This window comes from Scyliorhinus canicula, chromosome 18, assembly GCF_902713615.1.
Source record: "Scyliorhinus canicula chromosome 18, sScyCan1.1, whole genome shotgun sequence".
Lineage (NCBI taxonomy): Eukaryota > Metazoa > Chordata > Chondrichthyes > Carcharhiniformes > Scyliorhinidae > Scyliorhinus > Scyliorhinus canicula.
In genome coordinates this window covers 12,009,004-12,036,251 of record NC_052163.1, presented here as the reverse complement: position 1 = coordinate 12,036,251, position 27,248 = coordinate 12,009,004, and the positions used below count along the sequence as shown (strand labels likewise).

The following is a 27,248-nucleotide window of genomic DNA, read 5'->3' as shown; positions in this document are numbered from 1 at the left end:
TCCGCCTTCTCATTATTCCTGCCAAAGTCAACCATCTCACATTTTCCCACATCGGATTCCATTTGCCCATTTTCTGCCCTTGGATTTGACCAGTGTTGTTCTGTGTTTCCGTAGTGAGCGCGATCATTGGGCACGTGTTCTTGTGCCACGTTAGATGTCACTCGGTCGACTTCACAACTTGACCGCATCTACCGCAACAACTGGCATTTATATGGCAACTTTCACATGGTAAATGCCCCGGGGGGTGGGGGGGGGGGGGGGGGGGGGGAGCATCGCAAGTGACAAAATCTTGGCACCAAGACGCCAAAGGAGATGTTGGCATTGGGCCTAGAATCTTGGTCAAAGGTTCAGAGGTTTTAAATTGCGTCTCAAAGATTTAGGGAGGACAAATCAGAGTTGGGAGTCCGGTTTCGCCACTGATTGGAAAGACCTCGGTTTTCCAGGCAGCATTAAGTTGAAGCCATTGGTGTTTGAACCAATGGTTCAACCCAGAAAAGATGGACTGATAGGATTGGATGAGGCAGACAGGATTTGTCTGGAGCATAAACTCTGGCAGAGATGCGATGGGCTGAATGGCCTTTTACTGTGCTGTGCACTCTGTAATTCTGCATGTTTGTTGTGTGGGCCACCACCTCACATGTTCCCTTATTTTGTGTTCAGAGGCTCCAGATATTTACCCCAAGATTTCTTGTTGGCGCATTGAGCCTCTGACCCCCCACCCACCCCCAACACCGCCGTGTTTCACTCCTGCCCCCAATACATCCCTGAGTTTCCAACGTTTCCTGCAATCCTCCGGGTTTACTTGTTCAGTATCTTTTCCACTATCTTGTATATCCCATAAGGCCTGCCTCTCGCTCCCCACCCTTCTCTTTTTTTTAAATATAATTTTTATTGGAATTTTTTACAGAAAATATAAAACATAACGACAAACAATGAAATGCAACAAAATAACCCATAATAACCGTACCACCCCCAGACCGTATCGACGCATGTCGCTCCCCACCCTTCTCAAATGGTCAGACCCCATTTAGAGTATTGTGAGCAGTTTTGGGCCCTGTATCTAAGGAAGGATGTGCTGGCCTTGGAAAGGATCCAGAGGAGGTTCACAAGAAGATCCCTGGAAGGAAGAACTTGTCATATGAGGAACGGTTGAGGACTCTGAGTCGGTACTTGTTGGAGTTTAGAAGGATGAGGGAGGGTCTTATTGAAACTTACAAGATACGGCGAGGCCTGGATAGAGTGGATGCAGAGAGGATGTTTCCACTTGTAGGAAAAACTAGAAGCAGAGGACACCATCTCAGACTGAAGGGACGATCCTTTAAAACAGAGATGAGGAGGAATTTCTTCAGCCAGAGGGTGGTGAATCTGTGGAACTCTTTGCCGCAGAAGGCTGAGGAGGCCAAATCGCTGAGTGTCTTTAAGACAGAGATAGATAGGTTCTTGATTAATAATCTTCATTATTGTCACAACATAACTTACATAACAGCTGCCTATTCATCAGAGGCAGACATCACTGCCACTCTCCGTGTGGAGTGCGACCTGTTCGGGTACACTGAGGGAGAATTCAGAATGTCCAAATTACCTAACAAGCGTGTGTTTTGGGATTTGTGGGAGGAAACTGGAGCACCCGGAGGAAACTGGGAGAACGTGCAGACTCCGCACAGACAGTGACCCAATCCGGGAATCGAACCTGGGACCCTGGCGCTGTGAAGCAACAGTGCTAACCACTGTGCTACCATGCCGCCCAAAAGGGGATATGGGGAAAAGGCAGGCGAATGTGGACAAGAAAAATATCAGCCATGATTGAATGGTGGAGCAGACACGAAGGGCCGAGTGGCCTAAATCTGCTCCTATGTCTTATGGTCTCATGGTCATCTCAAGCCTTCGCTCAGACCATACACTAGGGGGTTTGTGTCTCTTCAATTACTTCCTGTTTTTTTGGTGGCCAGAATGACCCCACCTGGTGGTCAGTTTATGGGATTTTCCTGTGGGCAAACTGGCTGCCATGGTGACTGCGTTTCAACACGAATGCATCAGCTGGAAAGCAATTTGAGGAATTGGATACAATGCAATATTCTAGGGGTGGCACGTGGTGCAGTGGTTAGCACTGGGTCTACGGCGCTGAGGACCCGGGTTCGATCCCAACTCTGGGTCACTGTCCGTGTGGAGTGTCATGAGAATGTCGCTTTAAGAAATGTTTGGCTGCGCATGTTACTGCAGTGATGTCAGAGTGTGGGTGGAGCTGAGCAGTGGCTCTGCTTTTTAGTTTCACTTTGAGAAAAGCTTGGGTGTGTCTTTGTTGTTTTGGTTTAATTTTCAGTGTTGGAGCTGAAGTCAGACAAAGCAGGCGTACTTATAGGCCAGTGAGTTTAACTTCGGTAATAGGGAAGATGCTGGAATCTATCATCAAGGAAGAAATTGCGAGGCATCTGGATAGAAATTGTCCCATTGGGCAGACGCAGCATGGGTTCGTTAAAGGCAGGTCATGCCTAACTAATTTAGTGGAATTTTTTGAGGACATTACCAGTGCAGTAGATAACGGGGAGCCGATGGATGTGGTATATTTGGATTTCCAGAAAGCCTTTGACAAGGTGCCACACAAAAGGTTGCTGCATAAGATAAAGATGCATGGCATTAAGGGTAAAGTAGTAGCATGGATAGAGGATTGGTTAATTAATAGAAAGCAAAGAGTGGGGATTAATGGGTGTTTCTCTGGTTGGCAATCAGTAGCTAGTGGTGTCCCTCAGGGATCCGTGTTGGGCCCACAATTGTTCACAATTTACATAGATGATTTGGAGTTGGGGACCAAGGGCAATGTGTCCAAGTTTGCAGATGACACTAAGATGAGTGGTAAAGCGAAAAGTGCAGAGGATACTGGAAGTCTGCAGAGGGATTTGGATAGGTTAAGTGAATGGGCTAGGGTCTGGCAGATGGAATACAATGTTGACAAATGTGAGGTTATCCATTTTGGTAGGAATAACAGCAAACGGGATTATTATTTAAACGATAAAATATTAAAGCATGCCGCTGTTCAGAGAGACTTGGGTGTGCTAGTGCATGAGTCACAGAAGGTTGGTTTACAAGTGCAACAGGTGATTAAGAAGGCAAATGGAATTTTGTCCTTCATTGCTAGAGGGATGGAGTTTAAGACTAGGGAGGTTATGTTGCAATTGTATAAGGTGTTAGTGCGGCCACACCTGGAGTATTGTGTTCAGTTTTGGTCTCCTTACTTGAGAAAGGACGTACTGGCGCTGGAGGGTGTGCAGAGGAGATTCACTAGGTTAATCCCAGAGCTGAAGGGGTTGGATTATGAGGAGAGGTTGAGTAGACTGGGACTGTACTCGTTGGAATTTAGAAGGATGAGGGGGGATCTTATAGAAACATTTAAAATTATGAAGGGAATAGATAGGATAGATGCGGGCAGGTTGTTTCCACTGGCGGGTGACAGCAGAACTAGGGGGCATAGCCTCAAAATAAGGGGAAGTAGATTTAGGACTGAGTTTAGGAGGAACTTCTTCACCCAAAGGGTTGTGAATCTATGGAATTCCTTGCCCAGTGAAGCAGTTGAGGCTCCTTCATTACATGTTTTTAAGGTAAAGATAGATAGTTTTTTGAAGAATAAAGGGATTAAGGGTTATGGTGTTCGGGCCGGAAAGTGGAGCTGAGTCCACAAAAGATCAGCCATGATCTAATTGAATGGCGGAGCAGGCTCGAGGGGCCAGATGGCCTACTCTTGCTCCTAGTTCTTATGTTCTTATGTTCTTATGTTCTTACTGTTGATCTCTCTGCCATGAAAAGACTATCTCTTGATCATTTGGTGAATTCAGAATTATAAATGTTCTCAGTAGCGAATGTAAACCTGATGTGCTTCTGTTAAAATGTGTTTCTTTTGTCTCCTGGATGTTGTTTGGGCAGTTATTAAGGATTACTTAGTGTTGTATTCTTAGGGGGTTGTATTTGAATTAATGGTTGCTAAGATGTTCACTATGTTTTAAAAAGGTTAACTTGAGTACACAGAATAAACATTGTTTTGCTTTAAAAAATACTTTTCCATTTCTGCTGTACCACACCTGTAGAGTGGGCCATGTGTTCCCCATACCACAATCTATTAAAAGTTGTGGGTCAGGTAAACTCCATGATACACTTTGGGGTTCTCTAAACCCTGGCCCATAACAGGAGTTTGTACATTCTCCCCGTGTCTGCGTGGGTCTCACCCCCACAACCCAAAGATGTGCAGGATAGGTGGATTGGCCACGCTAAATTACCCCTTAATTGGAAAAAAAAAATTGGTACTCAAAATTTTTTTTTTTTAAAAGAGAAGGAAAATGCAATATTCTGTTGTTGTTATTTACCCAGCTTTTTGTTTAAAGATTGTCTTTGCTCTTTGCAGTTTTTTCCGAAACATGAGTCGAATCACTGCGCCCGAGTACAAATCCACACAGACCGATCTGCTGCGGGTCCGCTTACGAACGACCGGCGTTATAGAAACTCAGTTCAAAATAACTAACATGATCATCCGGTAAGCATCAGCTTTTTATTTACGATCAATGATCTCTACAAATCGGGCAATCTGACAATTTGCTCCCTGGTCCTCCACAGGAGGGTCAGTAACTCCAGAGGGCTCGGCTTTAAGGTAATTGCCAGAAGAATGATGGGGGGAGGGGAGGGGGGAATGGGGGGGGAACCTGGCAGCTGGTTGCTGCGCGCAGGAGGGGTCTGGAGGACTACCTGAAAAAGAAAAAATCTGCAGGACTGTGAGGAATGTGCGTGGCGGGGGAGGTCATGGGTGGTCTATGCGACTAATTTATCAAAGCCCTTTCCAAAGGACCAGCATAGGCCTGATGGGCCAAATGGCCTTCAAAGCTTTAACATTCAGTGCTCTGAGGCCAGGCGCCTGGTCGTTCTGAGGCGCTGGGCCGTGGGGCACTCGCTTCACGTTGGTGCATCCCCAGTTTTAATCTCCGTCATTGGTAGCCATGTCTTCAACTCCCCTCAGCTCTGGATTTCACTCTCTGCATCTCTTCGCCTCTCTACTTCTCTCTCCTCCGATAAGACACTCCTGGAAACTGTAGGGTAAGGGTCTGGCACATGAAGGGCTAACACACTCGTGGGAATACACATGGGGAGATGGCGGCGTAGTGGCATTATCACTGGACTAGTACTCCAGACGCCTGCGGCAACGCTCTGCAGCTTTGGGTTCGAACACCACCACGGCCGGATGGTGAAATATGAATTCAACTAAAGGAACAAAAAATCTTGAATTAAAAAGTCTAATATCCATCACCAATTCACTAATATCCTACTTCCCTTTACTTCCTTTAGCGAGTCCTTTAATTCAGGGAAGGTAATCTGCCATCCTTACCTGGCCGACGTGTGATTGTCTCTTAAATGCCCCTCTGAAATGGCCCAGCAAGCCAGTCACGGTCGGGTGATCAATGCTGGCACAGCCAGCGGTGGACACATCCCTTGAACAAATTTTAAAAACCTATACACTAGCATTGCTGCCTCACGGCGCCGAGGTCCCAGGTTCGATCCTGGCTCCGGGTCCCTGTCCGTGTGGAGTTTGCACATTCTCCCCGTGTTTGCGTGGGTTTCGTCCCCATAACCCAAAGAGGGGCAGGGTAGGTGGATTGACCATGCTAAATTGCCCCTTAATTGGAAAAAATGAATTGGCTACTCTAAATTTATTTTTTAATAATTTTTTTTAGAAACCTAATATAAGAGAACCCCTCGGGGTCAGTGCAGTGTTGGACAGAGCTGTGTGTAGATGCAAGCACGTGGACAGCCAGATTGGATCTTTACTGTACTTGTGTATATACTTTCTAGTAGTTAATACTTAATGTTGAAGTACCCAAGAGTATATATAATACGGTCTACTGAACTAGGCCTCACATCTGACAACAAAATCCCACCTCTTTGGCCATGCTTTTGACCATTTGCCTGTCACGTCACCTTGTGTCTCAGTACTAAATGTTTGTTTGATATTGTTCCTTAGAAACACTTTGGGATGTTCTTCTACGTGCTATATGAATGCAAGTTGTTGGGGTGGGGGCTGCAAAGGGCATTATTTAAGTCAGTGGGTGGGGGGGGGGGGGTACAGTCCTACCTGGTTGACATGGCAACCGGTCTGCCGGTGGAGAATCTGCTCTCATCGTCCACACTGTGAGTATGATTCACGTCCCAGCACAGGGTTTGGAGATGGATTGATTGGGGGGGGGGGGGGGAGCTTACTCTGTGCATCTCACCGGCACGCTTACGCTCAGAATAAATGATGTCTGGTGCCCTGGAGATTGACCATTGAAGTCCCCAGGTGATGTCAGCCTCTGATGAATATGCAGCTGTTTGTTCTCAGTTTGACACGTTTGATGTGGTATTCAATGCCTGTTTTTTTTCCCCCTTGCTGTCGTATGATGAGCTGGAGCCTTTGAATGTGAGTCGAGCTTTGTAGTTCTTGAATTATCTTCATTTGCACATTACGACATAATTATTTCTAAGAATAACCTGTAATATTCCAGAAATCTTTGTGAAGCAGCACGGGTATGTGTAAAGCTATTACCTGGCCTGAATTTCCGCATTTTCTGGGGTTTTTCTTTGTCGGAATGGGAATGGCTAGGAAGCAAAAAAGAAACCGGTTTGAAGTGAACAATCTGCAATTCAACAACCCGCACTCACACAGATTAAATCTCAGTTTAGCATCCTGTGTGTATGTAAAAAATAAAATAGAAAACGGCACCTTTGACAGTGCAGCACTCCCTCAATACTGCACTGCAGGTCAGAATCTTCCATTCGAGTGTCTAGGGTCAGTGGCGAACATGGAAGTGAGAGTAAAATCCGCTGGGGGCCGGGACAGCGGACCCGCGCTGTTCAATATGTGTCAGCGAGGAGCTTGTGTGATGAATGGAAGAAATTGTCATCTTGTACATTTTTTGCAGTAATGTTATTAAAACCCGGGTCAAGGTGCATACAGACAGTATGACCACTAGAGCAGTGATTCAGGTGTCGTAGAAGTGAGGTAACCATTGATTCAAAGATGAAATGTTCTGCTAATAGATCTTGAGAACCATTTATTTGTTTACAGATAGACAGTTAATGCAATATTGTTTATGTTTGAAGGACCCCTGGGGTGCAGATAATTTATGAGGGGTATTGTGTTTGGTCCCGGCTAAACAAATCAAGGGATATCTTGTAAGAAGAGACAAAAGAATGCCTTATGCTTTGGGTACAGATGATGTAGTTAATGGGAGGAGCCAGGTCTGTCTGAAAAGTTAGTTGAGCCAGGAACTTTCATCTGAACAGAGAGGTTTCAGTTTGGTCCCGAAACATGTTCTCTCCAAAGGTTCTGCACGAAGAAAAGCAAGTAAAACCCTGGTGGTTAACTTTATTCATGAGTGGTATTTGAAATATATTGGTTTGCTTAATTGGAATATAAGAAGTAAATTGAGGTTTTCTCTTTTACGGGACTGTTGCAACTGTTAACTGTAAAGCTATTTCTTTACAGCTAATGTAGTTAATTCTGTGATTAAATTAATGTTTGTTTTAGCATATCAGATACCTGCAGGTCAGCGTCATCACTCCTGTGGGGCAGTAACATTTACTCAGTTTTGCAAATTGGAAATGGTTGGGTTCTTGTCTGGGACCCTCAATGATTCTCACGTGGAGGTCTGCAGTAAGTTGTCATCCACTATTACCGAACTGGGTCAAAGGTCTGGGTTCCATATTTAAAGGGCACCTAGATATCCTGCACCCTCCCTCCCCAGACACCCTGCACTGTCCCTCCCCGCACACCCTGCACCCTCCCTCCCCAGACACCCTGCACCGTCCCTCCCCGCACACCCTGCACCGTCCCTCCCTGGACACCCTGCACCGTCCCTCCCCGCACACCCTGCACCGTCCCTCCCCGCACACCCTGCACCGTCCCTCCCTGGACACCCTGCACCGTCCCTCCCTGGACACCCTGCACCGTCCCTCCCCGCACACCCTGCACCGTCCCTCCCCGCACACCCTGCACCGTCCCTCCCCGCACACCCTGCACCGTCCCTCCCCAGACACCCTGCACCGTCCCTCCCTGGACACCCTGCACCGTCCCTCCCCGCACACCCTGCACCCCCCCTCCCCGCACACCCTGCACCCCCCCTCCCCGCACACCCTGCACTGTCCCTCCCCGCACACCCTGCACTGTCCCCCCCCTCCCCGCACACCCTGCACCGTCCCTCCCCGCACACCCTGCACCGTCCCTCCCTGGACACCCTGCACCGTCCCTCCCTGGACACCCTGCACCGTCCCTCCCCGCACACCCTGCACCGTCCCTCCCCGCACACCCTGCACCGTCCCTCCCCGCACACCCTGCACCGTCCCTCCCCAGACACCCTGCACCGTCCCTCCCCAGACACCCTGCACCATCCCTCCCCGCACACCCTGCACCCCCCCTCCCCGCACACCCTGCACCCCCCCTCCCCGCACACCCTGCACTGTCCCTCCCCGCACACCCTGCACTGTCCCCCCCCTCCCCGCACACCCTGCACCGTTCCTCCCCGCACACCCTGCACCGTCCCTCCCCGCACACCTTGCACTGTCCCCCCCCCCCCCCCCCCCCCCCCCCCCCCCCCCCCCCCCCCCCCCAGACACCCTGCACCGTCCCTCCCCGGATACCCTGCACTGTCCCTCCCGGGACACACAGTCCCTGCTCCAATCTTCCTCGCGAACCCTTCCTCGCTTCCTTGGCCATCCTCCACGCCCTTTGCACTGCCACAAGTCAGTCCCAAGCATGGGCCAATTTTTTTAATTTAAAAAAAAACCTATTTTTATTAAGATTTTTACAAAATATAAACAACACAACAATATTAACAAAACAACCACGGTAAAAACCCAAGAACAACACCCACCCAACTTCAAAAGCAACTGCAAACAAAACAAAAAACAAAAAAAACCCCAAACAACAAAAGGGAAAGAGAGAACACCCACCACATCCCACAAACCCATCTATTTCCCTACCGTTCCGCCAGGAAGTCCAGGAAAGGCTGCCACCGCCTAAAAAACCCTTGTACTGATCCCCTCAGGGCAAATTTCACCTTCTCCAATTTAATGAACCCCCCCATATCATTGATCCAGTCCTCCATGCTTGGGGGCCTCGCATCCTTCCACTGAAGATGAATCCTCCGCCGGGCTACTAGGGACGCAAAGGCCAGAACACCGGCATCTTTCGCCTCCTGCACTCCCGGCTCCACTGCAACCCTGGATCCCACCACCCTCGACATCGTCCTTGCTACCCCCTTCCAAAACTCCCCCAGCGCTGGGCACGCCCAAAATATGGGCATGGTTCGTTGGGCTCCTCGAGCACCTAGCACACCTGTCTTCACCCCCGAAAAACCTACTCATCCTCGTTCCAGTCATGTGGGCCCTATGCAGCACCTTGAACTCTATGAGGCTAAGCCTCGCACAGGAAGAGGAGGAATTCACTCTCTCCAGGGCATCCGCCCACGTCCCCTCCTCAATCTCCTCACCCAGCTCCTCTTCCCATTTACCCTTCAGTTCCTCCACCGAGGCCTCATCTACCTCCTGCATTACCCGGTATGTGTCCAAAATCCTCCCTCCTCCAACCCACACCCCCGAGAGCACCCTGTCCCGTACCCCACGTGGGGGCACCAAGGGGAACCCCTCCACCTACCGTCTGGCAAACGCCCTAACCTGCATGTACCTAAACATGTTCCCCGGGGGGAGCCCAAACTTCCCCTCTAACTCCCCCAAGCTCGCGAACCTCCCCTCCACAAACAGGTCCCTCAACCTCCTAACCCCTACCCTGTGCCATCCCAGAAATCCGCCATCAATGCTCCCTGGGACAAACCGATGGTTCCCCCGTATCGGGGCCTCCATCGAGCCCCCCACTTCTCCCCTATGCCGTCTCCATTGCCCCCAAATTTTGAGGGTAGCTGCCACCACCGGGCTCGTGGTATACCTCGTTGGAGGGAGCGGCAACGGCGCCGTTACCAGCGCCTCCAGGCTGGCTCGTGCCCACACAGGACGTCACCTCCATCCTCTTCCATGCTGCCTCTTCCCCGTCCATTACCCACTTACGCACCATCGCTGCGTTGGCAGCCCAATAGTACCCACAGAGGTTGGGCAACGCCAGCCCCCCCCTATCCCTACCCCGTTCCAGGAACACTCTTCTCACCCTCGGAGTCTCATGCGCCCACACAAATCCCGTGATACTCCTGTTGACCCTCCTAAAAAAGGCCTTCAGGATAAGGATGGGGAGGCACTGGAACAGGAACAAAAACCTCGGGAGCACCGTCATCTTAACGGACTGCACCCTCCCCGCCAGTGACAGCGGTAACATATCCCACCTTTTGAACTCCTCCTCCATCTGCTCCACCAACCTTGTGAGGTTGAGCTTGTGCAGGGCCCCCCAGCTCCCAGCCACCTGGACCCCTAGGTACCTGAAGCTCTTCCCTGCCTGCTTCAGTGGGAGCCTACCAATCCCCTCCTCCTGATCCCCCGGGTGCACCACGAACAACTCGCTCTTGCCTAGGTTCAGCTTATACCCAGAGAAACCCCCGAATTCACTAAGAATCCTCATCACCTCCGGGATCCCCCCCCACCGGGTCCGCCACATACAGCAACAGGTCGCCCGCTACAGCGACACTCTATGCTCCTCCCCACCCCGCACCAGGCCCCTCCAGTTCCCTGACTCCCTCAATGCCATGGCCAGGGGCTCAATCCTCACCAGGTGCTTGCCATTTATGTGCAGATGTGAATGTTGGGCAGCACGGTGGTGCAGTGGGTTAGCACTGCTGCCTCACGGCACCGAGGTCCCAGGTTCGATCCCGGCTCTGGGTCACTTTCCGTGTGGAGTTTGCACATTCTCCCCGTGCCTGCGTGGGTTTCGCCCCCACAACACAAAGATGTGCAGGCTAGGTAGATTGGCCATGCTAAATTGCCCCTTAACTGGAAAAAATTAATTGGGGTACTGTAAAATTTTAAAAAAAGTGAATGTGAACGTTCAAATTTCTTGCTGGCGGGGAACCTAATTTGGAGGGGGGCTTAATTCCGGCGAGGTAGCCATGCAGTGAGCGAGCGTGACTTGCTAATGTTTGCTAAAGGACTTCCCAACATTGTTCATCGGGAAGCCCAACCCGTCTTTAACCTGTATTCAAACATCGAGAGGCTGATTTGTAGCATTCGGCTAAATTAAGTTCCCGCAACCTCCAAGCTTCTTGCTACTGTGGGTCTGGAAGCTTCCGCACAGCCTGACAGGTTCAAACCTCGGTTAGACCCAAACCCGTGAGGTCTGACTTTGAGACTTGAGTGATGCTCCTTGAGACCCAACTGACATCTCTTTCGGGATCCTGCTGTGTACAGCATCTCTCCACCCTCCCCCCATTGCTCCCTGACCCCCCCCCCCACTCATCCCCCCCCCCCCCACTCATCCCCTCCCCCCCCGACCCTCTCATCACTCATCTCTCCCCCCCCCCCCCCCCGACCCTCTCATCACTCATCTCTCCCCACCCCCCGGCCCTACCGTCCCGCCGCTCCCCGACCCCCACCGCTGACTAGCTACGGCTGGCAGCTTCCCCTCCCCTGAACACTCGGTGTGAGGTGAGTGGCGAATGGGAGAGGTCACTAGTGGGAGGATTGGTGTCAGCCGAGCGGGTCAGCGAGTGGAGTGACCAACCCAAATGGTGTAATCGGGTCACGTGAGCCTGCATCGCACCCAGCATAAAATAACATTCATGTCACTTTACATAGCTGGAATGCAGACACAGGTCCCATTAAAAACACTTAAAACAGGACAACAAAGTGAAGACTTAACTGGACATGAAGGTCTTTAAGATTCTCTGAGTTTCAACGTAAGTGGTAAATCTCCCCCAACCAGAACAGGGACTCGAGAGCAGAGGGGACAGTGGAGAGGTGTGGGTGGAGACGATAAGGGGGACAGTGGAGTGGTGTGGGTGGAGACGATAAGGGGGACAGTGGAGAGGTGTGGGTGGAGACGAGGGGGACAGTGGAGTGGTGTGGGTGGAGACAATAAGGGGGGCAGTGGAGTGGGTGGAGACAATAAGGGGGGCAGTGGAGTGGGTGGAGACGATAAGGGGTACAGTGGAGTGGAGTGGGTGGAGACAATAAGGGAGACAGTGGAGTGGTGTTGGTGGAGACAATAAGGGGGGCAGTGGAGCGGAGTGGGTGGAGACAATGTAAAGGTGAAACCAGGCCAGGCAGGTGGGAAAGCGAGTAGCGTACCTTCACACGATGGAATTTTGGAATTGCTTCAATTGAAATTTTAAAGATTGATTTTGATGGATTTCCACTTCTCAATGTGCGTGTGGGGTCTGCATCAGAGGCAGGTGAATGGATTTGAAGGTCAATACTCATCATGGATTGAAAAGGGTAGCAGAATGGACTCGAGGGGCTGAATGGCCTTTTGCTACGGGTGGAATTGGCCGCCTTGTGGAGCAGCTCAATAATTGTTCACAGGGACAGTCTAGGACGTTGTGAAAGGATTCGGAAAGCACCGTGTGGTGGTTTCACCGGCACATTCCATTAAATGACTGTTGTTTGAGGAGATGGGATGTTCGCCCCCGTCATTTAAAGCGCAGCTGTAATAAAATCTCACCGGGGCTTTGATCTGTTAATCTGATCACCGTGTCAGTAAAGCAATTACGCCTCATTCTGCCTCTTTAATGGTGCGTAACGTGGCTGAGGCAATTATGAATAATGCTTGGTACTGGGCCTCAGATTGCCAGCTGTCAGCCAGGCTGACCTTCAGTATGTCACTCAGCTCTGCCTGCTGAGCGCTGGGTCTGCTGTGAGGCCCCACACGGTTGCACAGCTAGCAGAGTAGTTGGCCTGGACCTGTGCACAAAGACTGGGCAGGAACGCTCATCAGAATGAGACAGTGGCACGTGGAAGGGAGCACGCTGGAGAAAGGAGAATGTACGAGGTTGCAGGTATAATTGGGGTCCACACACATTGCATCCTTGTGTATGTTTGCGTGAAACTAAATGATGAACTCTACAGTGAAAGAAATTGAATTAACCACCTCCCGCATCTTTTCTCTTTATCACTGCTGCAGAGGGGATTGAATTAATACACAGAGCAAACTGACAGTCATATCAGAACACTGAGCTAATGGCTGCATTGAGGGGTTAATTCTTGGCATTCGCTGGGTTAACGAATTAACCATCTCGGTAGCTCCTTCCAGACAGTATCTGCTCGTGACTTTGTTCCTACGTAGAGTTTTCAGGATATAAATCCAAGTGTATAACCAGAGGGTGTGGATGGGCCGAAAGTTTAGTAATCCCGGGTCAGCCAAAGTTCAAAATAGCTGATTTAAAACAAATGTTTATGGTAGCGAAGTTAAAGTGAAAATTTCCTGGATCTTTTGTGGTGCCTTTTTCTAAAGACGGCTTCAAGTCAATCTGAAAATGCTTAACAGGAAAGTTCCTCTCTTATCACTTCTGGGCCTTTTGGCTCAGATCAAGCGTCAGATCGAGCCCAAGATGAGGTGCGATGCTTTTTCTTGTTGTCTCTCTTGTCGAGACCATGAATTTGGTTGAATCTGAATTGTTTTTTGGAGCAAACAATGAGCGGGATTAAGGGCTAGTTCTGTCTACTCTGTGCGTTGGCTTTGTAACTTAAAGAATGGGATTTTTTAAAAATGGAAAGTTTCTCTCGTTACATTGTGCATGTTCTCCAGTCAACTCCTGCTGTTCATAGGGGTTCTGTTCCTATGGAATCTCACACAGGGAGTAATGACAAACTGTGAACTTGTGCATACGTAGAGGTGGTACGTGAACAGTGCGTAGTTTGTGTGTGGGAAAGACGAGAGATTAATAACCTACAATTTTAATACGGGTTCTAACTATGGATGAGCAGCTTGAACCTGCGAACCGCATTTTGGTGTCCAAACACATTTATGCGGGTGCACTAACCTGCGATAGAGAGGCTCATGATTGACGGGAGTTGACTGGACACTGTTCTAACATCAGGCGGACCTGACTGTCTGTGTATACTGTAAAATTGTGGCCCTTCGGCAGAGCAAGGTGGCGTTATTCAACACCGTGTCTGACAATGAACCAGACAGTGGAGTTCCAGCTGGCAATCTGAATTCTGCTGCCTGTCTCACGTTGAACTTTATTAGTCAGGGATTTCAAGACGTCAGTTTGGCGTGTCACAGAGCTGGTCATTAATGGAAGATAATTACCCCTGATTGACGGAGCTCACTTTGATAGAATTTCAGAACATTTATTTCCATCCAAATTAGTTTCCAGCACAAACGTATCTGAGAAAAGGTCGGCATTAATTGAGTTTGATTCGTGTCAGTGACCTCGCCCACGTCCCCACACTATACCTCATTCCTCTGCCTCTTTTCTTACATGGACATTGACGGTAGTATCACATTAGCTATCAAAGTGTATGTTTGATAGATGAAGACCGTATTGCTTTGACCAATTTAAGGCTTTTCTTGCAGGTTATACACGCATTGTCGGAGTATAGAGTAGGCCCTTCAGCCCATCATAGTTCTGCTGCTGTTACTTTCCCAGTCTAACCACACTCTCCTCATTTCCGGTCCTTGCTGAGAACTCTTTCAATATTGGAACTGTACAATTCCCTCTTTGAAGAACGACTGAAGTCCTGCTGCAGGACTGTTATTGAAGTGAAGAGCGCTCCCTGGGTGGAGACTTTTCGTTATCCAACCTCTGTAAGTTTTGTGTGATTGGAATAAATCTGTGCTCTCTTGTTACGCAGCATTTCCTGAAATATGGTTATGGTTCGAATGGGAATTGAATAAACACTTATAAGTAAAGGACATAATTCATAGAATCCCTACAGTTCAAAAGAAGGCAATTTGGCCCAAGCAGATACCAGGAGAATGTGCAAATTCCACGCACGCAGTCACCCAAGGCTTGAACCCAGGTCCCTGGTGCCGTGAGGCAGCAGTGCTAACCACTGTGCCACCCCTTAATGGGGTAAGAACATTACTAAAACCATACAATGCAGAAGGAGGCCATTCAGCCCATCGAGTCTACACCAACTTTCTGAAAGAGGACCTTACCTAACCTGAACATCGTTAGACACTAAAGAGCAGTTTTAGCACAGCCAATCCACCTAACCTTTGGACTGTGGGAGGAAACCGGAGCATCCGCAAGGACATGGGGAGTGCGTGCAAACTCCACGCGGTCACCCAAGGCCGGAATTGAACGCAGGTCTCTGGTGCTGTGAGGCAGCAGTGCTAACCACTGTGCTACCATGCCGACTCAATGGGCTGAATGTTCTCTTTCTGTATTACTCTATAAAGACGAGGATTGCCCAGTGAAGCCTCTTGTGTTAAGAGTTTACAATAACTGCTGTGAGAGGAATGAAGAGTAGCTGATGGCTCCTTATTCGAGAGGATAAGTACAGATGAGGAGAGCCATTTGACCCAGTTAGCTGAGTCTCCATCAAGACCTTTGATTCCCAATCCCACCGCAACTCCATCACTGCTTCACCGATTAAAGAGTCTCCATCTCCCCAGCCATTAGTCCAAAGACCATTTCAGACATTGACTGCCCTTTGTACAAAGCCACTTGTGTTCTGGGATGGTCAGCGGTGAACCGGGTGATAGCACTCTCAGCCCTGATTCTGAAGGTTCGAATCCCGCTCCTGGACCGAAGCGCAGGCTGACATACCAGTGCAGGACTGAGGGAAGTGCTGCACTGTCAGCGGTGCTGTCGCTGGGGTGAGACGTTAAACCCGAGGTGCCCCCTGCCCCCTCGGGTGGATGTAAAGGATTCCACGGGCCATATTTGGAAGAACAGCAGGCGTGTTATCCCTGGTGTCTTTTTTTTTTTTCTTTTTTTATAAATTTAGAGTACCCAATTAATTTTTTTTCCAATTAAGGGGCAATTTAGCGTGGCCAATCCACCTACCCTGCACATCTTTGGGTTGTGGGGGGCGAAACCCACGCAGACACGGGAGAATGTGCAAACTCCACACGGACAGTGACCCGGACCCAGGATCGAACCTAGGACCTCGGCGCCGTTAGGCAGCAATGCTAACCACTGCGCCACTGTGCTGCCCTGTCCCTGGTGTCTTGACCAATCATCTCTCAATCGACATCACAAAAACATGGTTGTAGGAGCTTGTTTTGAGCAAACCGTCTATCGTCTTTCCTACATGATACCAATGATAGCACAAATAGGAAGCCAGATTATTATTTGAATGGGTGTAAATTGAGAGAGGTGGATACTCAGCGAGACCTTGGTGTCCTCGTGCATCAGTCGCTGAAAGCAAGCACGTAGGTACAGCAGGCAGTAAAGAAGGCAAATGGTATGTTGGCCTTCATAGCCAGAGGATTTGAGTATAGGAACAGGGATGTTTGACAGCAATTATATAGGGCAATGGTGAGGCCACACCTGGAGTATTGTGTGCAGTTTTGGTGCCCCTCTCTGAGGAAGGATGTTCTTGCTATGGAGGGAGTGCAGCAAAGGTTTACCAGGCTGATTCCTGGGGTAGCGGGACTGTCATATGAGAAGAGACTAAAGCAGTCAGGATTATACTCATTAGAATTTAGAAAACTGAGCGGGGACCTTATAGAAATTTATATAATTCTAACAGGATTAGACAGGGTAGATTCAGAAAGAATGTTCCCGATGGTGGGGGAGCCCAGAACTAGGGGGTCATAGTTTGAGTATAAGGGGTAAACCTTTTAGGACTGAAGTGAGGAGACCTTTCTTCACCCAGAGAGAGGTGAATCTGTGGAATTCATTATCACAAAAAGTAGTTGAGGCCAAAACGTTGTTTGATTTCAGGAATGGATTAGACATGGCTCTTGGGGCTAAAGGGTTCAAGGGCTATGGGGGGGAAGGCTGGATCAGGGTATTGAACTTGATGATCAGCCATGATCATAATGAATGGCGGAGCAGGGTTGGGAGGATTTGCTACACCAGGCCCGGAGTTGGGCCTGCTTTTATACCTTGCTCATAGCAAGCCCCAGCCCCAGGTGTTTGGCCTCCACCCCAAGGGGAGACCAATGATTGTGTCCCCATGGGAGCTAAGACACCCCCTCCCCACCCACTCCTCGGTGCCGGACACATTGCCCATGTCGGAACCTGTTGCACGGCACTCTTGCTGGACCAGGGGCGGGAGCCCGGGCGGCTGAGCCCACAGCCCGAGGGGTGGCTCCTGCTGTGGCGGCAATGGTAGCACCGCCAGTGGGCGCGTCTTGGCGGGCTGGCGCCTGGTTAAATGTTTTTTTAAAGGTTCTTCCTTGGACTCTAATCCTATACGAAACCTGGCCAGTCCAGCCCAGTACCACTCCCGAAGCCACAATGCACCATTGCCAAATCTCCGTGCATAAATGATGCCCCGGTATAGGCGAAAGGTTCACTCCGGCACCCTCAAACCACGCCGTCTCGCCTGCCGCTCGACCTTTACACTGAGGTTGGAAAAAGTCAGACTCAATAAGTCCTGAGCCGCCGACCCATCAAAATCTCTGCTGGTGCGATCCTGCTGGTCACAGTGGGTGCTGTATGGTAATTGAAGGGGAATTGTGCCATTGTCCATTATCCATACATCCTGGATCCCATGGACGCAGAAAGATCCCCTGACCTTCTCGATTGTGACTCTGGATGTCATGAAGGTCATCCTGCAGCCACTTGGAGAGGGCCATGATACCAGGAACGTGGACCCCACGAACGGTCCCGCAAAATCCACGAGGAAGCAAATCCATGGGCGACCCGGCCATTCGCTAAGGTGGGGAAGGGCCCCTGACGGAAGTTTCTGAAATTCCCACCACACCGGACAGTTTTTTTTTTTTACAACTCACTCGATGGCCCCATTGATACCTGGCCACCAAACGTAGCTCCAGACCTTTCATCGAACACTTTCATCTGCGATGCCCCCAGATGGGCAGCCGTCACCGGTAAGATGCCCAAAAAAATTCAATGTCGCAATCACCTCATCCACAACAGGTGGGGGGGCGGGGAGCTCGTGGGCGAAGGCATGTGGCAGAGGGTGTCTGCATGGGCAATCTACCTGGGCAGTGTTGTAAAGTGTATTCATAAGCAGCAAGCAGAAGGGTCCAATACTGGATCTTGGCCAAAAACAATTGGTGGGATGCCGGAAGAGACCGAGCGACGGCTTGTGGTCCGTCACGATGGCAAAGTGTCATCTGTTTTCGTACTGATGGAATTTCCTAATTGGGAAGATGATAGTCAGACCTTCCTTCTCAATCTGACCGTAACGGCGCTTGGCATCCGCCAGGGTCCTTGAGGCGAACGCACAGAGGCGTTCCGTACCGTCGTCCCACTCATTAATATGCCACTAGCTATCCCATAGTTGCCAGAACACTAACTCGGAGGAAAGCTGTCGTAAATGAAGATGGATTTATTTACATGTTTACAATAGTCTGCGAAGTGCAGCACCTCACTCCCAGTGCAGTCCCACCTGAAAAGATGTCTTACACCAGGCCGAGTTGGGCCTACTTTTATACTTTGCTCATAACAAGCCCCAGGTGGTTGGCCCCCGCCCCCTACCTGGGGAGCTCGTAGTCCACGGGGTGATCAATCATTGTTTCCCTAGGGTCCTCGTTGTGTTTGGGGGGGGGGGCTCATGGCAGGTTGCTTCCGTGCTCCTTATCCTACCCACCACGGCGCCGGGTGGCAGTGGAATTGTCACTGGACTAGTAATCCAGAAGCCCGGCTCTCAGAACCCGGGTTCAAATCCCACCGGAGCAGATGGTGAAATTAGAATTCAATAAAAATCTGCAATTCAAAGTCTAATGAAACCATTGTCGGAAAAAACCCATCTGGTTCACCAACTTCCTTTAGGGAGGGAAATCTGCCACCCTGACCTGGTCTGACCTACGGCAATGTGGTTGATTCTTACAATACCCTCTGAAATGGCGTGGCATGCCAGTCAGTTCAAGGGCAATTAGGAATGAGCAATAAATGCTGCTGCAGCCAGCGATGCCAACATCACACGAATGGATTATTTTTTAAAAAAATTTGCATGGGTTGTTTTCTCTCAGCTGTGCTCCGCTATAATAATGGTGTCGGGGCAGCACGGTGACGCAGTGGTTGGCACTGCTGCTCACGGCGCCGAGGTCCCAGGTTCAATTCTGGCTCTGGGTCACTGGCCGTGTGGCAAATTCTCCCCGTGTTTGCGTGGGTTTCGCCCCCACAACCCGAAGATGTGCAGGGTAGGTGGATGGGCCACGCTAAATTGGCCCTTTACTGGGAACCCCCCCCTCCCCACCGTGAAACCTTGCGGACTGTCCCCGGTTAGGAACTTTGGGTCTCCAGTAGACATAAATGGCAATATCAGAACCATTACCGGCCGGTCTGAAGCTATTGGAGTCGATGCAGAGTCTGAACGGCTGTAAATAACACATCTATAGTCAGTGCAGAACTGGCCGAACCTTCTCAACTTGCAGCTTCGTTCTTCAAGAATAGAGATGCAAACAGATCACAAGTCCTGGGGACAGATTGCTGCGAAGATTAAAGCGAAGGAAATGTGCAGTTTTGAGTGTTTATCTGTTTTGATGAGTTGCTACATGTCTTGGAGTTCATTAAATAAGCAGCACTTGCTTGAATATTTATTAACTGTCCCCTGGGAGGAATATTATCAGCTGCAATTTAATTTGTGCCGCTGATAGAATGCCAGTTTTTTTTTCCATTTCTTTTTGATTTGAACATTAAGCGTCTCATCACTTATCAGTTAACCACGCCATCAGCTCTGAGCTGGGAGCAGCGAAATACTTTTTGAAATTTGATAAAAGCAAAACACTTTTTGAGCTTGGCGTGACATTTGTTATCAGCAGGTGGTGAGTTCTTGATCATTGCAAGCTCCTAACTCATCCACGATAAACGGTTGCTGCTACAGACGGAGGGAGGAGCACTGGGAGGAATTAAACCCCATTCTCCCAAAAGTTGATTGGTACCTCCAGCACAGTGATGGCCCAGGTCATTGGTTCAATTCCCCATTGTTGATTTAAGGCAGAAATTGAATTGAGGTTGTGCATATTTGTAAAGGAAAGAATGAATCAGAGCGATTGTGTGTGTGTGTGTGTGTGTGTGTGTGTGTGTGTGTGTGTGTGTGTGGGGGGGGGGGGGGGAGGGGAGGGGGGGGGGAGAACCCCAGCGGGTCAGCCTGCACTATCCCCTTAACCGCCCCCACCGACAGCCACCGCCCCCCCCCCCCCCCCCCCCCCCCCCTCCCCAGAGAGCCCCACTGGGAAGAGCACGTGTAGATGTCGGGTGAGGGTACGATTGGACTTTGCACTCTGGTTCGATAGCACGTTGAAATTCTTTGTGGAGAGTTACATACAAAGACTGGCCACTTGACCAAGCACATTGGATGAGAAGTGTCGGGGCAGAAAATGGACATGGGTTTTGGCCAACTATTAGTCTTGCGTTCATCATAGTTTACATACAGAAACGTTGTCCCAGGATGTTCCCGCTATTTGGTAAGTTTCGTACAAAATGTACCAGTTTTGCTGCCTAAAAATCCTTCTAAGATGTAGTAATGACCATTGCTTTTACCAGCTGGGTAATTGGCCATTAATACCTTGTGTATGACTGGCTGTGCTCATTCCTGCAGTGAATGAATGACCTATCTCTTCAAATCGAGAAACAAAGGAGGGCCCAGGGAGCAGCAAGCTTGGAGGAAAAAGAGCAGGGGGACGACTAGGTCAATGACAAAGTAGTTTGGTGACATCAACCTTGAGTTTTTAACCTGCTGATTTTATTTTTATGGAAGGGGGAAATGTGGGAGAACGCTGTAGGGTTTCTTGTAAGAGTGGTTAAGAATAGGAGATGGTGTAGATAGTGACAGGGAGGAGGGAGCATGTTGCAGTTTGGAAAGATAGAATGAATGTTTTTTCCCCCCCTTTTTCTACGTATAGAGGACTGGATTTTCCGCTTTGCGACACCGGCAGCGAGAAACGCGATTGGGCGGAGAAGCGCGCAAAATGGAAGAGCGCTGATTCCGCCGCCATGCTCCAGCCCCTCGCTGGCGGCGATATCAAGAGTTGCGTCCCACGTTGGTGGATCCATGCAAAACTGTCATTTGCATGGATTTTAATATGATTGGCAGCTTTGTCATTTCATGCTCTACCCCTCCGTGACTCTCCGGCTGGTCATCTGGGAGCCCACCTGTTTCATCAAGAGGATAGGTGTGGCCAAGCTCGATCACTGGCTCACCAGGTGTTGGCGCTCCTCAGAAGCACTGCCCCACTGCAGAGGAAGCAGGGGAGTAGCAGAGTTCGCCCCACCCAGGGGACACCCGCACCGCCTTCAGAACCCTCCCTGGTTCTCTGCCCCTCAGCCAGAGGGCTCACCAGTGACCCCCCTACCCCTCCGGGTCACCATCTGTCTCCTCCTGGTGAGGCTGGTGAGGCTGGCAACGCTGACTGCCTCTACCACCACCTCCCAGGCGCTAATCGGGAGGGTGTGCCCCCATGGGGAACGTGGGTCCACTTCAGACTGCTGAAATCGGGGGTGGGTCTTCCCTGAACCACCTTCGTGGCTGCAATGAGTAAGTGGAGCGTTAAAAACAGCTCCAGCTGTCAGGCGTTTCGGCGCGAAATCCAGCCGCAGCAGTCACAATGCCCACTGTGCAGGAATTGCTCTAAATCTGCACCGGCAGAATGCTGGCCCGTTTTCATAGCCTGACTCACTCACCGAACACCGCCCCCCCCCCCCAGAGGAAGTGTGAATCGCACGCTATTCAGTCCTGGCGGCAACATTTAGCCTCCCAAACAGAGAATTCTGGCCAGAGTCTTTCAGAACATTCCAAAGCAAATAGTGAATTGTATCTAAAATCTAGTGGTGGAGAAATTTTTTTTTGTCGCCAGTTTACAAAGAGCAAAGTCAAGCAGGGATGAGATGAATGGCCAGGATTTTACCCATGTTGCTTTTGGGATAAATGTCAGGCAGGTCACTGGGCAGAACAATCAGTTCTTCTTGACTAATACCACGTGATTTAGAGGGGAAATCATTATAGTGTGGATATCGGGAAAGCTGGAACACAGAGAGAGGTTGGGGTGTGGGTGGGATCATCAACCAGGCATTAAGTGCTCACATGGAGCCGCTGATTGGCTGTTGCGGGGAAAATTAGCATCACTGCATTGCGGTCACTGTATCCAGAAGGTGGTTTGTGGCGGAGCTGTTGTCAAGTGACAGTTAAACCCCAAACACTTATTCAATGTTTCCCTCCCTACCTCTTGTTCTTTTCTTGACAAATACATGAATAGGATGGGAATAGAGGGATACGGACCCAGGAAGTATAGAAGATTTTAGTTTAGACGGGCAGCATGGTCAGCACAGGCTTGGAGGGCCGAAGGGCCTGTTCCTGTGCTGTACTTTTCTTTGTTCTTTGTATACTGTGTTGAAAGAACCTCCTGAGATATGGGTCGGTATCTGAGTCTTGGAATATCTTATTCCATTCGAGCTAAGAATTAATTGCAGTGACTTGGGGTATTGGAGGGGGAGGTGATGCAGTCTGTTTGTCACCAAACCCCGCTGATTGTTCAATAAACTGCTTGAACTTGCATCAGCTATTATCGGAAATCATCTCTTCTGTAGTTCAGTATTGACTTATTCAGTGCTTCCCTGTGGTGTATTGGAAACAATTACTTTGAAGAGCTCAGTGCATCAAAGTAACAAAAAAGCAGCCCTTAGCTTATTGGGTGGTTAAGGGTCTGCCCTTCTACCTCTGAACCTGGGTTTAAATCCAACCCAGATTGATACTGAACACACAAATGTACAAATAAAGTCAGGAATGTTGGTTCCATCCTATTGTGTGCTGGCATGTAACTGACCTCCTTACTATCAATCTGCCCCTTCAGTAATTAAATCTCCCTGGAAGAGTGGAAACAATAACACATTTCGATGTAAAATCTCTTGATAATTCCCAATGTGAGGAAAACAAGGTAGTTTTAAGGGATCTATAAATAAATAATCTTTATTGTTACAAGTAGTGTCACGTGAGAGTACCTTTAAGAAATGGGTGTTTAAGAAATGTACCTTTCAGAACTGGATGTTTATTAGTGATGTCAGAGTGTGGGTCAAGCTGGGGTGTCTGTCAGCGTTTTACTTTTGTTTTAGGCTGTTTGCTGCAGGGTGTGTTTTAGTTTCGTTTTCAGTGTTGGAGCTGAAGCCAGACCAAGCAGGTGTACTGTTGATCTCACTGCCATGAAAAGACTATCTCTTGATCAATTGGTGAATTCGGAATTATAAATATTTTCAGTAGTGAATGTAAACCTGATGTGCTGCTGTTAAAAGGTGTTTCTTTTATCTTCTGGATGATGGTTGGGAAGTTATTAAGGATTACTTAGTGTTGTATTCTTTGGGGGTTGTATTTGAATTGATGTATGCTAAGATGCTCACTGTATGTTTTTAAAAGGTAAATTTGAGTTCATAGAATAAACATTGTTATGCTTTTAAAAAAATACTTTTCGATTTCTGCTGTACCACACCTGTAGAGTGGGCCGTGTGCTCCCCACACCACAATTTATTAAAAGTTGCGGGTCAGGTGAACTCCATGATGCACTTTGCGGTTCTCAATACCCTGCCGCATAACAGTAGGCTTACATTAACACTGCAATGAAGTTACTGTGAAAAGCCCCTAGTCGCCATATTCCGGCACCCGTTTGGGTACACGGAGAATTCGGAATTCTCAGCTGGTACGGGAATTGAACCCACGCTGCTGGCCTTGTTCGGCATCACAAACCAGCTGTCTAGCTCACTGAGCTAAACCAGCCCCTTGAATTGGTAGATGTTACAAATAAGGTATAGTTTTAAGTGAGTTTGATTTAATGTTTCTGTACCTGGAAGGGTAAAACCTATAGTTAGATTCATGCTGGACAAAGGTATTTGTGGGACAGCATGGTGGCACAGTGGTTAGCACTGCTGCCTCACAGCACCAGGGTCCCGGGTTCAATTCCGGCCTTGGTTGACTTTGTGTAGAGTTTCCACGTTCTCCCTGTGTCTGCATGGGTTTCTTTTGGGTGCTCTGGTTTCCTCCCACAGTCCAAAGATGTGCAGGTTAGGTGTGGTTACGGGGTTTGGGGAATGTATCCTAGGTAGCGTGCTCTTTCAGAGGGTCGATGCAGATCCGATGGGCCACATGGTGGCCTCCTGCACTGTAGGGATTCCATGGTATGTGTGAGGGTTGGCTAAGTTCCAACTGTGTTTCTATTGTACTTGGAGAGGGCTATGGCATGAAGAATGGATAAAATGCACAAACATGGGTATTGCTTAGGAACTAGAGCCTTAGAAGGTAGAGAAACTTATAAGTTTTAGTTATTAATAATAATCGCTTATTGTCACAAGTAGGCGTCAATGAAGTTACTGTGAAAAGCCTGTTCGGGGAGGCTGGTAGGGGAATTGAACCTGCGCTGCTGGCATTGTTCTGCATTACAAGCCAGCTGTTTAGCCCACAGTGCTAAACCAGCCCCTATTTTTTACCTGAATTTGTGAGCAGTTAGGGACAGGACACTGGGGAGCGAACAGCTCTCAACTGTGCCTGGAGAAGCTGGGCAGGACAAGGAAAGTGCAAAGATGCAAGCTTCCTAAGGAACAGTTCAGATAACCAGGGAATTGAGACCAAAAGAACATTTAAGACAGGCAGCATGGTCGGCTCAGGCTTGGGGGGCTGAAGGGCCTGTTCCTGTGCTGTACTTTACTGTTGTTCTTGACAATTATCTGGGCGAGATTCTGAGAAGGAATCCACAGACACTAACTTGAGTTCAGAGCAAAGTATGTATTTAAGCACATCCTTTTCTCAAAATAGAATTCCTATGGTGCAGAAGGAGGCCATTCGGTCCATCGGGTCGACACCGACCCTCTGAAAGAGCACCCTACCTAGGCATATTCCGCCCTACCCCCGTAGTCCCACCTAATCTGCACATTTTTGGATACTAAGAGGCAATTTAGCATGGCCAATCCACCTAACCTGCACACGTTTGGACTGTGGGAGGAAAGCAGAGCACCCGGAGGAAACCCACACAGACACTGGGAGAAAGTGCGCACTCCACACAGTCACCCGAGGCCGGTATTAAACCCTGGCGCTGTGAGGCAGCAATCCTGACCACTTTGTCACTGTGCCGCCTCCTGTGTGCTTTAAAAGGGACTTTGTGTGTTAATGAGACCATTGAAGCCTGAGATGTACTTAGTAATCCGTGTTAAAACCTGTGTGTAATTGTTGAACTAAAGGAGGAATAAAGGAGTATTGCATTATAATGCAATTTTTTCATGTTTAATGTTTGTTTCTTGTTGACTGTTCCTCCACCTTTTATTAAAACACACAGGTTTCCGGTCTTTTGAGCCAAGGTTCCATGCTGGGATCTTCCCATTCAATTATAACATCAACTGAGATCACAACGCTATCCAGTCCCAAAGGCCAGGACATAAGCTCTAGGAGACCATGTTGGCTCTTGGAAGGGACATGGGGCAATGGAAGTTGGCACGGTGTGTTTTCCGCTCCCAGGAACTGAGCCGGCCAACATTAGAATGTTTGCTGCGATTCCACGTTCCCGTTTCTAACTTAGTTCTTCACTTTTGTAATTTAAGATTGTGTTCCTAAACCCAGCTCAGCCTACCAAGCTCAAGTAACATAACCACGAAGAGTGAATCTAATCCCTCTGTCATTTGGAATTGTCTGTCCTATTCTCTTGAGTAGTCATACATCTTCCGAGAGGTCCCCGGATGGGAGATCTTCAAACCAGGTCAGTCCAAAGCCTCAAATAGAGTAAATTGTGTGGGAATCAGCATCCCTTGCGAGGGATAACATTGCCTTCGCTTTCCATTGCAAAATGTCAAAGAATCCCAGTTGGACAAGTATGATAAATCTATTAATATTGTAATATTACTATTTAATTTTTTTTTAAAAGCAGACCGAATTAGTCAAAGTTTCCTGTCATAATAAGTGAGGTTGAGGGCGTTATATATGCACAAATGTCTCAGTAATTTCAGGAGGGAGCAAATGTGTGACTAAATCTGAAAATTGTGTAGCAGCTGTTGAAATTTCCACTAGCTTCCCAAAAATAGCACTTTGCTGCCTGACTCCCTATCAAATACATTGTGCGGAGTGACATCCCTGTACTTTGATTGTTAAGTAAGAAGCAAATTCAAAAAAGAAAGTTAAATCGAGAAATTTGAAGCTGAAGTACTCTTTAACTTGTGTGTTAAGCATTAATTACTCCCACTTAACCTCTCTGGCACTGAAAACTAGCTGAATATTACTTGTTTGAGGTCTGGTTATTTATGGATTTGTTGGAAAATCATTTTCAATTGCCTTTTCTTGTCTGTTTTTGTTTTTTTTTTTGCTCCCCTATTCCAACCTTTGTTTCCGTCTCTCTATTTCTCTTTTTGTACCTGATTTAACATTGAATTCACCCATCCTAACCCAAACATCCTTGTTCACTCCTAGCGATGTTTAATTCACAATCTTTCAGTTGGTTGACCTATTCCCAATCGCCCTGTAGAGGCGGAGGTGGTGATGTTTCCATCTTGCACTTTGGGCAACTTGCAGTGTGAAGTGCCGTGGAGATTAAACCGAGAAGGGCAAATCTATAACAGGAGGAGCTTTTTGTACAAGGAGCAAGTTTCAGAGAATAATTATTTTTTTTTAAAAATCGATGAAGGCATTTATAAATTTTTAACAACAATTGTCACGCGGAAAAACAACGAAGTAAATAACCGCCACTCAACCAACAATCACAGAGAATAATTCATTTCTGTGGATGGTGAAAAAGAAGGTGGAACAAAAGGAATTAAAACCCAGAACGCTAAACGATTACCAAGTGGAAAGATATTGGTATTGCTACAACCAGGTGAGGAGGGAGTCGAATGGCTCCCCTCCTTTTTCCTCTCCCCATTTGGCCACAAGAGGAATGTTCCTGTTTGAAAAGGATTCACTTGCCAGTTCAGTGAACATTGAACTGTAAATGCACTGTGATCATCAAACAATCAATAGGACAGGTTTTTATTGAGTTTAACAAAGAGGTTTGCTTTATTGTACGTCAACCGATCTGAGTAAAATATTAAAATATAACATTGACTTTCACGCACTCCCACTCAAATTTCACGCACACACAAATATAGATGACAGGGCGGGGAAAGCCAGGTTGGCCAAATTAGAGCCCAGCAATGAAATGAAGAATATACAGTCTGTAGTTTGGTGGCTCAGCTGAGTTCAGGCTGAATGCTCTCGACGTTATTGATTTAAATGTGTAGGAAACGGAGTTGCTGTTCTTCAGGAGACAGTAGTGT

General features: G+C 48.5%; 1 protein-coding gene across 1 annotated transcript in view; it reads left to right on the top strand.

The window, feature by feature from the left end:
• gnav1 (guanine nucleotide binding protein (G protein) alpha v1) overlaps window positions 1-27,248 on the top strand; it is a 158,462-nt gene that overhangs the window by 85,941 nt on the left and 45,273 nt on the right. Inside the window, exons 5-7 of the mRNA XM_038777971.1 lie at window positions 4,391-4,519; window positions 12,925-12,941; window positions 18,248-18,268. Of these exons, the coding sequence (XP_038633899.1) occupies window positions 4,391-4,519; window positions 12,925-12,941; window positions 18,248-18,268 (167 nt within the window). The remainder of the gene's footprint in view (window positions 1-4,390; window positions 4,520-12,924; window positions 12,942-18,247; window positions 18,269-27,248) is intronic.